Raw genomic sequence first — 13,726 nt, forward strand, 5'->3', positions numbered from 1 at the left:
AAAGGTAGACAGTATCTTCGCATCATCATGTCTCATGTCGCTGGCTTCCATTGACAGTGAATGGTAGACTGTATCTTTGCATCGACATGTCGCTGGCTTCCATTGACAGTGAATGGTAGACTGTATCTTTGCATCTGCCCGTGTGAACAGAGAAAGAGGGCCATGTCTAATGGCGTTGCTATGTTTAGAGAACTCGGCCAGACGCCTTGGGAGCATGACATGAAGTCCAGCCACAGATCAGAGGCTGTCTGTCTTGTCTGGCCACCAGGGCAACTGATTGGCTGGCTGGCCGATGGGGGGATGGAGGAGGGGGGGGGAGGTCTCTGATTGCACTGATACCCGTCTGACCCCGTTGGTCGGCTGGTTATGACATCATCTCTCCAGCCTGGCCCGCGGCCACCCTGAGGCTCAGAATAATGGGGTCAGCCTGGCTGCTCACACACACACACACACACACACACACCACTGAAGACTGTGACTTCCCAGCATCAGAGGGCTGAAGGGGAATCTGTCTCTCTCGCTCTTTCTCTCTCTCTCTCTCTCTCTGTCTCTCTCAATTCAAACTAAGGAGCTTTATTGGCATGATAAAACACATGTTTACATTGCCAGAGCAAGAGTGGAACAAAGCAACCAAAACAAAGCCTATCTTACGAAACTATACGTGTTGTGCGTTTTCTGTCAGAAACAGTTGTTCTCTCTCTCTCTCTCTCTCTCTCTCTCTCTCTCTCTCTCTCTCTCTCTCTCTCTCTCTCTCTCATTGTCTGTCTTTGTCGGTCTCTCACACACACACACACACAGTGCTCTCGTCGCCTCAGAAGTGGGTCAACCGCCCAGTCATCTGGAGTAGGGCGACGTTAAGTTAAGTGGTTGTGTGTAATGTCATTAGAGCATGACTCAGCAGACCAGAGACAGAGAGAGGTTTAAACAGAGTGTGAGAGAGAGATACGGAAACAAACACTGACAGATCAACTGCCACCGTTAGCCGCTCTCTCCAGCACTAAGACCAGAGGTGGAAAAAGTTCTCACATGTTTTACTTAATCCGCCACCATTAATCAATAGCTGGTACTTACTTTGAAGAGCCAAATATCCGTAATCGCATGTTACAGTGACAAACTGCAATGTAGAACTGGTCTGTTACAACAAGTAATACAAGAAAAGATACTTGAGTAAAAGCACAAAAGCATTGACGTCAAAATGTACTTAAAGTACCAGAATTAAATGTACACATTATGCAAAATGTCCTGTTTCAAGTTTGTATAAAATTATCTTGAAAATGGATGATCTACAAGCTCACAATGTGTCGCATTGTGACGCATTGTGAACTTTTAGATCAGCTTTTTTTTTCAATGGCCCCAGTGTTGTGTACTGAGCAATTGGAAATGCTCAAGTAAAGTAGAAATATCTCAACATTGTGCTCAAGTACAGTACTTGAGTAAATGTACTAAATGTTACTTTCATATCATTATTATCTTTGGGGCATTTGAGACACGGAACCACCATTTGATGACATTTAGCCTTGCAGACCCAAAACTAAAGAATATGTCCACATTTCCATGCTGTATTGATGTTGGTACCATTAGGAGAGATAACAGGCAAACATTCTTCTTCATTCTCTAATTGTGTAGACGTCTTGTAAATGAACTTAAGTAAGATGCAGATGTTTAGCAAAAAATGTACTCTTGGTGGTGTAAAATGAAAACAAATGGACCCTTCCGGATCCATTTGTTTTCATTTTACACTCAAGAGTTAAAGATATATTTAGGAGTCCATTTGGTTACCTGGAACCCCCTCAAGTGGGAGACTGGTGGTCCCTGGGCCACTGGTCCTGGAACCCCCTCAAGTGGGGGACTGGTGGTCCCCGGGCCACTGGTTGAAAACCACTGCTAGCACTATAAGCCTGTTATCAGCAGGAAACCTCCTAATTGGCCCTTCATGTTAACGTCACCACCGCAATAAACCCATTTCCTGTATGCAAAGACGTGTTTTTAGAAAGGGCCTCATTAAAAAAGAAATAAACAATCACAAGAGTGGGTGAGAGAGACTGTGGTTTTCAAGTGCAACACACATATAGTGTGAATTAGCAATACATGTTTGAGGGGAGCTATAGCACCTCCTATATGTCCAGCCTTGAGTGTTTGTGTAAACACAAATGCGCGTGCTTGGTATCAATACTCAGTGTATCATATTTCTAATCAATATGAACCGCAGAAGGATTAGAAACTAAAGTATATACAGTGGCTCTATTGGGGGGGGATTAACTATTGTTTTCCTTGTCCCGTTATTTTTTTTCTTTTCTTTTTTTCGATTGTGTGTGTCTTACTGGATTAGATGCAGGTGCGTGAGTGAGTGAGTGGGCGTGTGTGTGTGTGCACACGCATGTGTGTGTGCGTGACTGAGTGTTTTAAGAGCAACATAATGCTGTCTCAGTGTAACGCACAGAGACATACAGCCAGAATGTTTTAGTAATGCCCCACTAACCCCTAGAGCGTCTGTGTTGGTCAATAACGCACATACACACGCATGCACACACCCTCACGCATGCACACACACACACGCACACATACACACACACGCATGCACACGCGCACACAAGCACACACACACACACACACACACACAGGCAGGCACGCTCAAGGCTGTGTGGTGTTTTTTGTTGTGCTGCTAATTGGTGCAAGTGACTGGCTTCAACATGTGTGGGTAAGTGATTCCAAAACCAGTTGTCCTCAAACCACCCCCCCCCCCTAATCGCTGTGGTGTGCAGAAGGAGGGAGCAGCTCGTGATACAGGATGAGTGCTGAAATAGCAACGAGCATAAAACTACTAGCAAGGCTTTAAGGATTAAGAGTGACTGCTTAAATGCCTAAAGTGTAAATTGTACCTAAGTGTCAACAAGCAAAGTGACCGCTTGTAGCTTTTATGTGTTTGCATGGAAAGGAGTGTGTTGGCCAGCTGTTTGTCCTGCAGGGAAAAAAACGTTTTGGACAGTTGAAACAGATGCCATGTTGTCTCTGCAATCTGCATGCATTGGACCAGATGTCTGCAGAGCGGTTGTCTCTGCATGCTTTGGACCAGATGTCTGCAGAGCGGTTCTCTCTGCATGCTTTGGACCAGATGTCTGCAGAGCGGTTCTCTCTGCATGCTTTGGACCAGATGTCTGCAGAGCGGTTGTCTCTGCATGCGTTGGGCCAGATGTCTGCAGAGCGGTTGTCTCTGCATGCTTTGGACCAGATGTCTGCAGAGCGGTTGTCTCTGCATGCTTTGGACCAGATGTCTACAGAGCGGTTGTCTCTGCATGCGTTGGACCAGATGTCTGCAGAGCGGTTGTTTCTGCATGCGTTGGACCAGATGTCTGCAGAGCGGTTGTCTCTGCATGCGTTGGACCAGATGTCTGCAGAGCGGTTGTCTCTGCATGCTTTGGACCAGATGTCTGCAGAGCGGTTGTCTCTGCATGCTTTGGACCAGATGTCTGCAGAGCGGTTGTCTCTGCATGCGTTGGACCAGATGTCTGCAGAGCGGTTGTTTCTGCATGCGTTGGACCAGATGTCTGCAGAGCTGTTGTCTCTGCATGCGTTGGACCAGATGTCTGCAGAGCGGTTATTTCTGCATGCATTGGACCAGATGTCTGCAGAGCTGTTGTCTCTGCATGCGTTGGACCAGATGTCTGCAGAGCTGTTGTCTCTGCATGCGTTGGACCAGATGTCTGCAGAGCGGTTATTTCTGCATGCATTGGACCAGATGTCTGCAGAGCTGTTGTCTCTGCATGCGTTGGACCAGATGTCTGCAGAGCGGTTGTCTCTGCATGCGTTGGACCAGATGTCTGCAGAGCGGTTGTCTCTGCATGCGTTGGACCAGATGTCTGCAGAGCGGTTGTCTCTGCATGCGTTGGGCCAGATGTCTGCAGAGCTGTTGTCTCTGCATGCGTTGGACCAGATGTCTGCAGAGCGGTTGTCTCTGCATGCGTTGGGCCAGATGTCTGCAGAGAGGTTGTCTCTCCATGCGTTGGGCCAGATGTCTGCAGAGCGGTTGTCTCTGCATGCGTTGGACCAGATGTCTGCAGAGCGGTTGTCTCTGCATGCGTTGGACCAGATGTCTGTAGAGCGGTTGTCTCTGCATGCGTTGGACCAGATGTCTGCAGAGCGGTTGTCTCTGCATGCGTTGGACCAGATGTCTGCAGAGCGGTTGTCTCTGCATGCGTTGGACCAGATGTCTGCAGAGCGGTTGTCTCTGCATGCGTTGGGCCAGATGTCTGCAGAGCGGTTGTCTCTGCATGCGTTGGACCAGATGTCTGCAGAGCGGTTGTCTCTGCATGCGTTGGGCCAGATGTCTGCAGAGCGGTTGTCTCTCCATGCGTTGGGCCAGATGTCTGCATCGTGTCTGTCGTCACAGTGTCAGTGTGTAAACAGCACTGCAGTAGAGCCGCCACGCGGTGTCCTCAGATGATGTCCCACAGATCATGTCCCGGCGGCCCCGGGGACAAGTAGTACTTCCCATTGTAGACTATGTTCACATTGAATGTGAAAAGTAACAACACTGATAACGATTATCATCTCAAGCCTGTCCCAGTGGCTGCAGCCTAAAGCAAGACGGCCACTACACTGGTATCTCTTCATTTATAAATGCATTTATTTTAGGTGCCCTGCTTACTTGAAGCAGTACCTGACTCAGTCTACCTCCACATATCCACTAAGACATCTACAATACCCGCACTTAAAAATCGCAAAAGTCTCCAGTGTGGTTGGGCGGAGGTCTTTCTGCTACAAAGCCCCGTTTGATTGGAACAATCTCCCTCTATCTCTTAGATCCATCTCATAATTTAGTAGTTTCAGGACTTCCTTATATTCACATCTAGACTCAACTTGTCTATGCTTCTAACCTGATGGTATCACCAATTATGACACTGATGTATTTGCACTGTGACCTTATCTCCATTGTGTAACAGCTGATTATGTGGTGGTAGGTGGAAGAGGGTGAGCAAGCTATTTGTGTATATATGTATGTATTTGTATATCCGTTTGTATCTGTGTACTGTATGTTTTGTGTATTTTGTACAGTGTGCTTTTTTGTATTTTGTCTGTTTATGGGTCCCTCTTGAAAATGAGATGCTGCATCTCAAGGGGCTGTCCCTTCAATAAAAAATTGACAGCAAATTATGATTTTAGTTTTAGTCATAGTCTTTTAAAAATGTGGATTATACAATGAAAACATAACTCGGGCAACTTGCGAATCGCAGGGAAAGTGTTCTACAGTTAATTAACTCGAGCAACTTGTGAATTGAAGTCAAAGTGTTAAGAGCATCTGCTAAATGCCTAAATTGAAAATTGTATGTTGTGAATCTTCCTGTTTCTCTCAGATCAAAAACCTCTCAGGACTTCTCTGTATTCACATCTCCAAACGACCTGCTCATGCTTTTAATACTGCTTCTCTGTATTCACATCTCCAAACGACCTGCTCATGCTTTTAATACTGCTTCTCTGTATTCACATCTCCAAACAACCTGCTCATGCTTTTAATACTTCTTCTCTGTATTCACATCTCCAAACAACCTGCTCATGCTTTTAATACTTCTTCTCTGTATTCACATCTCCAAACGACCTGCTCATGCTTTTAATACTTCTTCTCTGTATTCACATCTCCAAACGACCTGCTCATGCTTTTAATACTGCTTGTAATTTGCGTTAATTTATAATGTGGATAAAAGGTCATAGTACTGTTTTCTCCATTATTTTTGTTTTTTTATGAGTCGAGGGATGGGGGTGTGTGGGTGGGATATGGTGAGCAAGCTGTGTGTGTGTGTGTGTGTGTGTGTGTGTGTGTGTGTGTGTGTGTGTGTGTGTGTGTGTGTGTGTGTGTGAGAGAGTGACCATTTTGGAAGTGGCAGGTACATTTGACCACAGTCTGGAAGAGGTATTCCTTACCAAGGTGCTTAAGTACCAGCGTCTTAAGGATGCTATTATACAGCTTGGCTACAGATGTAAACTACTTGTGTTCATATTTGGAAGCCTCTGTAATGTCCACAAATCAGTCGTGAGGGGCCTGCAGATTGCAGGCATGCCCAAGCCGAGAGCTAAGGCATCGGCAAAATTCTGTTCAGTGTCTGCAATAATTGGCAGTCGCCATATATGGAGAAGCCGATGCTTTCTGTACCCGTGATCTTATCCTGAAGCACTTGTTGTAGAGTTTTCTCAAGTTTGCGCATCCACTATTGTTTGTATTCAAGAAATTTCTTGTAAAATGTGAATACAAATAAAGATGTTAAATGTGTGCAGGTTCGCTAAGATTGAGATCAGCGCGTCAGAGCCCATCATTCCCTTCAGAGAGACGGTGGTTCGTCCTCCTAAAGTAGACATGGTCAACGAGGACCTGGGGAGACAGCAAAAGGTGGCTGTCATTCACCAGGTGAGACGCACGCATACACACGCACGCTCACAAACACACACACACACTCGCACACACTAACCCAGTTTGCACTAGCTCCCGTATAACAAAAGTGACGTGCGAGGAAAACCAATGCCATTGGCACAGCCAATAATTCAAGTGTGGAAATGAAATGCACAGCGGCAGATCCAGCAATATAAATTAATTCCGTTTCACTCACCAATGAGGTGGTTCACCTGAGTGAACCTTCATGTTTTTTGTGCAGACTTGCATGCAGCTACGGCTGTCGTAGCCTCTCCAGTTCCACTCCATTGTCTGTCCCAAACAAGTCAGAGCAGAAGAGCTTCTTGAGTAAAACCGAGCCTGTAATCCAGAGCAGTGATGTTTTCTCTCGACTAATACTATGACGAAAAATGTTTCCACTGACAAAAAACGACATAAATACGAAATAAAAACTAAGCCATGATGACTAAAGCTACGACTAACTATACTGTTGATATTTTCAACAAATAAAAACTAAACAAATTTTTTAGGAAGTGACTAGTGGACAAGACATCCAGTGTAAGTAATTTTACAATTGGTTGCATGCTGAAAATAGCAGATCTACAAGCTCACACCGCGTCGCAGCGCGATGCGTTGTGAGCTTGTAGAAGTGTAAAAACGGCCATTACGACGGGATCAAGGCCGGCCAAAATACATTTTAGTCAACTAAATCAACTGTAGATTTAGTCGACTAAAATCTTATGATATGTAGTCGACTAAAACTAGACTAACACTAAAGCAGTTGTAATAAAATTGAGTCAACGTGTTTTTTTTTAATTTTATTTAACAGTTAATGGCGGTAAAGCACACTCTCTGGTGTAATTTAAATCTTGTGTGTGTGTGTGTGTGTGTGTGTGTGTGTGTGTGTGTGTGTGTGTGTGTGTGTGTGTGTGTGTGTGTGTGTGTGTGTGTTGTGTGTGACATTGCACGTCTCATACCAGGTGAAAGAGGACACCTCTCAAGGCCGCTTGTCTGACACACTCCATGTGGACCCTGGTGGTCTGGTGACCCTCACCACCCCCAACCGACTTGCCACGGTTGGGGTCCGCGCTATCCCCTTGCCCGAGGGTAAGACACACACACACGGTGGGGATCCACGCTATCCCCATTTCCGAGGGTAATACACACACACACACACACACACACACACACGATGGGTGTCCGCGCTATCACCATGCCCGAGGGTAAGACACACACACACACACACCCCCAAGGCGCTGAAGCATAGGGGGGAGAGGGGCAGGGAGGAGAGGGGGCAGGATTTGTGGACGTTCAGGTCACCGTCCACAGGCCGGTCAGACCACGGAAAATCTACTGAATGTTCCGTGGTTTTTTGGGTGCATTTGAGGTCAGAAAAAAATATACAACTAATCGTCCCCAAACCTTTTTAAGGAAGTTCTATGAATGGTATCCTTTCTGTTCTGCCTCCTGTCAGAGGTGACCCGTCTGCTGGAGGCCAGCTCTGAGTTGGTGCGGACCCTGGAGCAGGTGAACCTGTCCCTGAGGGAGGGCCGGCCCATGGAGGTGAGCCCCAGGACCCTGGAGGCCATCGCGGGACTCAAGGGCCGCCTGGAGAGCCTGCTGACAGGCATGAAGTGGAGGAGCGCAGTGGAGCGTATCTGGGCCTTCGGACCGCGTGGGTAGGAAGTTAGCGTTAACTTTGTAATTTTTTTTATTTTCTTTGGCGTGGTCTCATTTTCGGCTACAGTAGACATTTGGTAATCAAGTTAATGAAGTGAAAAATGTGGGTATTATTTTAAAATGATTCCTATAAATAAAACAATGGAGCTTTATCTGTTGTCATCGTAGCGCAGTTTTTATTCTGTTTTTGCCAGTGAAAATGGTTGGCGACGAACATACTTGGCCATTAGCCTGGGCACCATTCCATTTTGGGTTTATGATCCGGTCGGGAGCGGATGATATCGCTACGTCATGTTGTAGTATTGTTTTTCTCAATAAAAGCTACAGACTACGAGAGCTTTTATTGTTATTCATCCGGTTTGAAGGAAAAGTAAGTTCCATTTGATTGTTCCTGCCTGATGACTACAAAACAATACTACAACATCACGTAACGATATCATCCTGATGACTACAAAACAATACTACAACATCACGTAACGATATCATCCTGATGACTACAAAACAATACTACAACATGACGTAACGATATAATCCTGATGACTACAAAACAATACTACAACATGTCGTAACGATATCATCCTGATGACTACAAAACAATACTACAACATGACGTAACGATATAATCCTGATGACTACAAAACAATACTACAACATGACGTAACGATATCATCCTGATGACTACAAAACAATACTACAACATGACGTAACGATATCATCCTGGTGACTACAAAACAATACTACAACATGACGTAACGATATCATCCTGATGACTACAAAACAATACTACAACATGACGTAACGATATCATCCTGATGACTACAAAACAATACTACAACATCACGTAACGATATCATCCTGATGACTACAAAACAATACTACAACATCACGTAACGATATCATCCTGATGACTACAAAACAATACTACAACATGTCGTAACGATATCATCCTGATGACTACAAAACAATACTACAACATGACGTAACGATATAATCCTGATGACTACAAAACAATACTACAACATGACGTAACGATATCATCCTGATGACTACAAAACAATACTACAACATGACGTAACGATATCATCCTGATGACTACAAAACAATACTACAACATGACGTAACGATATCATCCTGATGACTACAAAACAATACTACAACAAGAACGTAACAATATCATCCTGATGACTACAAAACAATACTACAACATGACGTAACGATATCATCCTGATGACTACAAAACAATACTACAACATGACGTAATGATATCATCCTGATGACTACAAAACAATACTACAACATGACGTAACGATATCATCCTGATGACTACAAAACAATACTACAACATGACGTAATGATATCCTGATGACTACAAAACAATACTACAACATGACGTAACGATATCATCCTGGTGACTACAAAACAATACTACAACATGACGTAACGATATCATCCTGATGACTACAAAACAATACTACATGACGTAACGATATCATCCTGATGACTACAAAACAATACTACAACATGACGTAACGATATCATCCTGATGACTACAAAACAATACTACAACATGACGTAACGATATCCTGATGACTACAAAACAATACTACAACATGACATAACGATATCATCCTGATGACTACAAAACAATACTACAACATGACGTAACGATATCATCCTGGTGACTACAAAACAATACTACAACATGAAGTAACGATATCATCCTGATGACTACAAAACAATACTACAACATGACGTAACGATATCATCCGCTCCCGACCGGATCACACGGCACTTTTGGAACAGAGACCAGGCTTTCCTCCGAGGTGGAAAGCCTGGTGAGGCGAGTTTACTTTGTTGGAGTCTGCATTGATGAACACTGCTGCTGTTGTCGTGTCCAGGTGTGGACCCAACATCCTCCTGAACAGCGTCCAGGGCTACCAGAGGCCGTCGCTGTGGCAGTGTCTGGACAGAGGGACAGGTACTGTACATCATTGGTTCCCAAAGTAGGGGTCCGGGGACCCCCAGGGGTCCTTGAGGGAGTTACAGGGGGTCCCCAGCTAACTGATAGTTTGGAACCAAATTGACCGTGCGGTAAGCCCCGCCCGCTTGCTCAGCTGCCTCGATACCGTTGTTAAGCAGGACAAACATCAGCGATCCTCCATTGAGGACCGTGTTATTTCGGCATTTTTCCGAAGAGGAATAGAAGCATTCATATCACCAACATTCATACTATAATAACGCCATGGTGAAACGTTGCTGTTGGGCGTCCTGCAACAGTGCTTAATAAGTACCCAGAACGTTTGGGGCATTTATTTTTATTCCTTTTCCCGTGGGTGCGCACATGCACATGTCAATGTTTACATTCTGGAGGTGGAGGACGCGGCGGTCACTCATTCACCCTCCCTGCTACTAAATCATACTATTAACGTCAACTTTTACTAAACAATGTTTAAATCAATCGTCTAATAAACAACTTACCTTGGAGCAAATGGTGTGCTTTGTAACTTTCTCCACGCACAGTTGCTTGTGTTGGTCGGACGGCAGCCACATGACTTCACCCACAGGCTCCAGCCTCCAGTCACGTTCCCTCCCACTGCGGTTCAGAAAAAGAACGCTGCTTACCATTTTCTGCACATTGTATCCAAAAAGTGAAGGTCCGCTAATGGTCTAAACTAATTTGAATTTAGCAACGGCAAAGAAAATCCAAGTTTAAACGGTTGGAAGCCGATTCAATTTTTTTCAAGGAAGTTGAAATGCTTTAGCGCCTCACCTGGTCGAATTCTCCAACTGACTCCAGGTCAGTCGACATGCACACGCACAAGCCCAACACAACTTCCTTGAAAGAAAAATGGAATCGGCTTCCAACCGTTTAAACTTGGATTTTCTTTGCCGTTGCTAAATTCAAATTAGTTTAGACCATTAGCGGACCTTCACTTTTTGGATACAATGTGCAGAAAATGGTAAGCAGCGTTCTTTTTCTGAACCGCAGTGGGAGGGAACGTGACTGGAGGCTGGAGCCTGTGGGTGAAGTTATGTGGCTGCCGTCCGACCAACACAAGCAACTGAGCGTGGAGAAAGTTACAAAGGACACCATTTTCTCCAAGGTAAGTTGTTAGTTGTTTATTAGACGATTGATTTAAACATTGTTTAGTAAAAGTTGACGTTAATAGTATGATTTAGTAGCAGGGAGGGTGAATGAGTGACCGCCGTGTCCTCCACCTCCAGAATGTAAACATTGACATGTGCATGTGCGCACCCACGGGAAAAGGAATAAAAATAAATGCCCCAAACGTTCTGGGTACTTATTAAGCACTGTTGCAGGACGCCCAACAGCAACGTTTCACCATGGCGTTATTATAGTATGAATGTTGGTGATATGAATGCTTCTATTCCTCTTCGGAAAAATGCCGAAATAACACAGTCCTCAATGGAGGATCGCTGATGTTTGTCCTGCTTAACAATGGTATTGAGGCAGCTGAGCGAGCGGGCGGGGCTTACCGCACGGTCTATTGACCCTTATGGGTCTGTAACTCTGAGGTTGTACAAATTTGTACACTCTCAGAGTTAAATTTCCATTGATTTTACAATATAAATCGGGGTCTCAGAGATATAAATGCCTTTAAATGGGAGTCTGTAGCCTGTTGCATATCAAACTTCTCACACAATTGTCATTTTGTATATGTATTGTTTTTAGTAATGTTGCTGAACATTACTACATTCAAAATGTGTCACCTGGAGCCATAACTACTGTGGCTTTAAGCAGATGACATCAAAGTGCTCGACTTAAACCTCTGTAACTAGAGAGGTTACGCAAAAACACGAGTAACTACAGCCAAATAGTGCTGCAATTTAAGAATCGAGGTGGCTGAATCTCGATCTTGATCTTTTTTATTTATTTATTGTGCAGCACTAGGGACGGGGGGACCGGGCGACCGGGGGGCCAGCGGGGCCACCTCTCTCAGAGACTCGGACAACAGCGTAGTCAGCGGCTTCCAGCTGGCCACACGCTCCGGTCCCATGTGTGAGGAGCCCCTGATGGGAGTCTGCTTCTCCGTGGAGAGATGGGACATGAAGTCCTCCTTGGGCCATCCTCTCCAGCACCAGGACTCTACGGAGGAAGACTATGTTTCCCATGAGGCCGAGGGGGAAGCAGGGGGAGCGGCCGAGATGTCTCCTCACCACCCGGCGGAGGGCCACGGTAAGAATAGTTTTGGATTTTTCATTCAGTTATGATTGTTCTTTTTTTTGTAAATTTGTATTAGTTTGTTACTTTTTTGTAATTTTCCAGGTGCAGGATTGTGTAACGATAGCATTTTAAAATGTATTCAGTTACAGATAAACCACCAACCACGTCCAAACTGTTTCAGTTTGCTCTGTACATATTACAAAAACAGCTTAGTTATCCTTCATTGTTTTTATTTAGTTCAGTTAACAAAAAATGTTTTTCCAATTTTTCATTAGTTTTTGTTAACTCTACAATAACCTTACAGGGGAGAGTCATGCCAAACAACGACGGGCGGAGCCCGCGGCGGGCTTCACGGTGTCCGGCCAGCTGATCGGCGCCATGAAGGAGGCGTGTCGCCACGCCTTCCAGGCCAGGCCACAGAGACTGATGGCTGCCATGTACACGTGTGACATCATGGCTACCGCCGAGGTGCTGGGTAAGAGTCCACAGACATCCTGTGTACACCTGTAAGAGTCCACAGACATCATGTGTCCACCTGTAAGAGTCCACAGACATCATGTGTCCACCTGTAAGAGTCCAAAGACATCATGTGTACACCTGTAAGAGTCCACAGACATCATGTTCTGACATCACAATGTGGTTCTGACATCACAACGATGTGCAACCTCGATCGCCCTTAATGTCAGAAAAGTTGCCGACCCCTGGCATATACACATGTCATCACAGAACTGTATATACTGTATAGTGTATGGCCAGAATAGGATTACAGACACACACACACACATCATTCTTCATAAAATCGTCATTGCGTAACTGGATTTCCAATCATTCACCAGTAAAATGGAGTTTGAGGGTTTGTATAGGAAGGGGGTGGTGCAGCTAAAATGAATATCAAACATCTAAAGCATCTTAAAAACTGTCCGCGGGCCCGGAAGGTTAGCTCAACCGTCTGGGCACCTAGGCTGCTGAGCTAGCCTGACGGTGTTCCCTGGGTTCGACTCCCGATCCAGACGGCCTTTGCCGCGTGTCTCCCCCCCCCCCCCCCCCCCCCCCCCATATCTCTCCCCATTTCCTGTCAGTCTACTTTCAGCCTATCAATAAGGGCAGAAAAAGCCAAAAAATATATCGTAAAAAATAAATTAAAAAAGGCTGTCTGGGGTGTTCACATAAGTGTTCACACAGGCGGTGTGCCAGTGCACATGCGTCGTCAAAATTCATTCTGCGCTGTCAATCAAGTGCCGGGAAACGCTACTGGCTACTGGCCAGTCACAGCACGTCTTGCACAACTGCACTGGCCATTGTGGCCAATCACAGCACGTCCTTACTCGAACGAGGGAGGATTTCATGCTGCTTTCTGCTGGGAGGGGGCGGTTGACAGGAGGACAGGAGTTTAATACTGAGAAAACCTGACACAAATGGTTTGGCTTCTCTGTTTCAGATAGCAAACTACTGTAGTTCCCGGTGTAAAAGGGCATGCTTTG

General features: G+C 45.2%; 1 protein-coding gene across 1 annotated transcript in view; it reads left to right on the top strand.

Annotated features, from left to right (window-relative positions):
- efl1 (elongation factor like GTPase 1) overlaps positions 1–13,726 on the top strand; it is a 103,400-nt gene that overhangs the window by 72,758 nt on the left and 16,916 nt on the right. The window contains exons 18-23 of the mRNA XM_083793255.1: positions 6,268–6,397; positions 7,360–7,486; positions 7,854–8,058; positions 9,958–10,037; positions 11,967–12,257; positions 12,550–12,720. Of these exons, the coding sequence (XP_083649381.1) occupies positions 6,268–6,397; positions 7,360–7,486; positions 7,854–8,058; positions 9,958–10,037; positions 11,967–12,257; positions 12,550–12,720 (1,004 nt within the window). The remainder of the gene's footprint in view (positions 1–6,267; positions 6,398–7,359; positions 7,487–7,853; positions 8,059–9,957; positions 10,038–11,966; positions 12,258–12,549; positions 12,721–13,726) is intronic.

This window comes from Protomyctophum parallelum, assembly GCF_964188405.1.
Source record: "Protomyctophum parallelum genome assembly, chromosome: 2".
Lineage (NCBI taxonomy): Eukaryota > Metazoa > Chordata > Actinopteri > Myctophiformes > Myctophidae > Protomyctophum > Protomyctophum parallelum.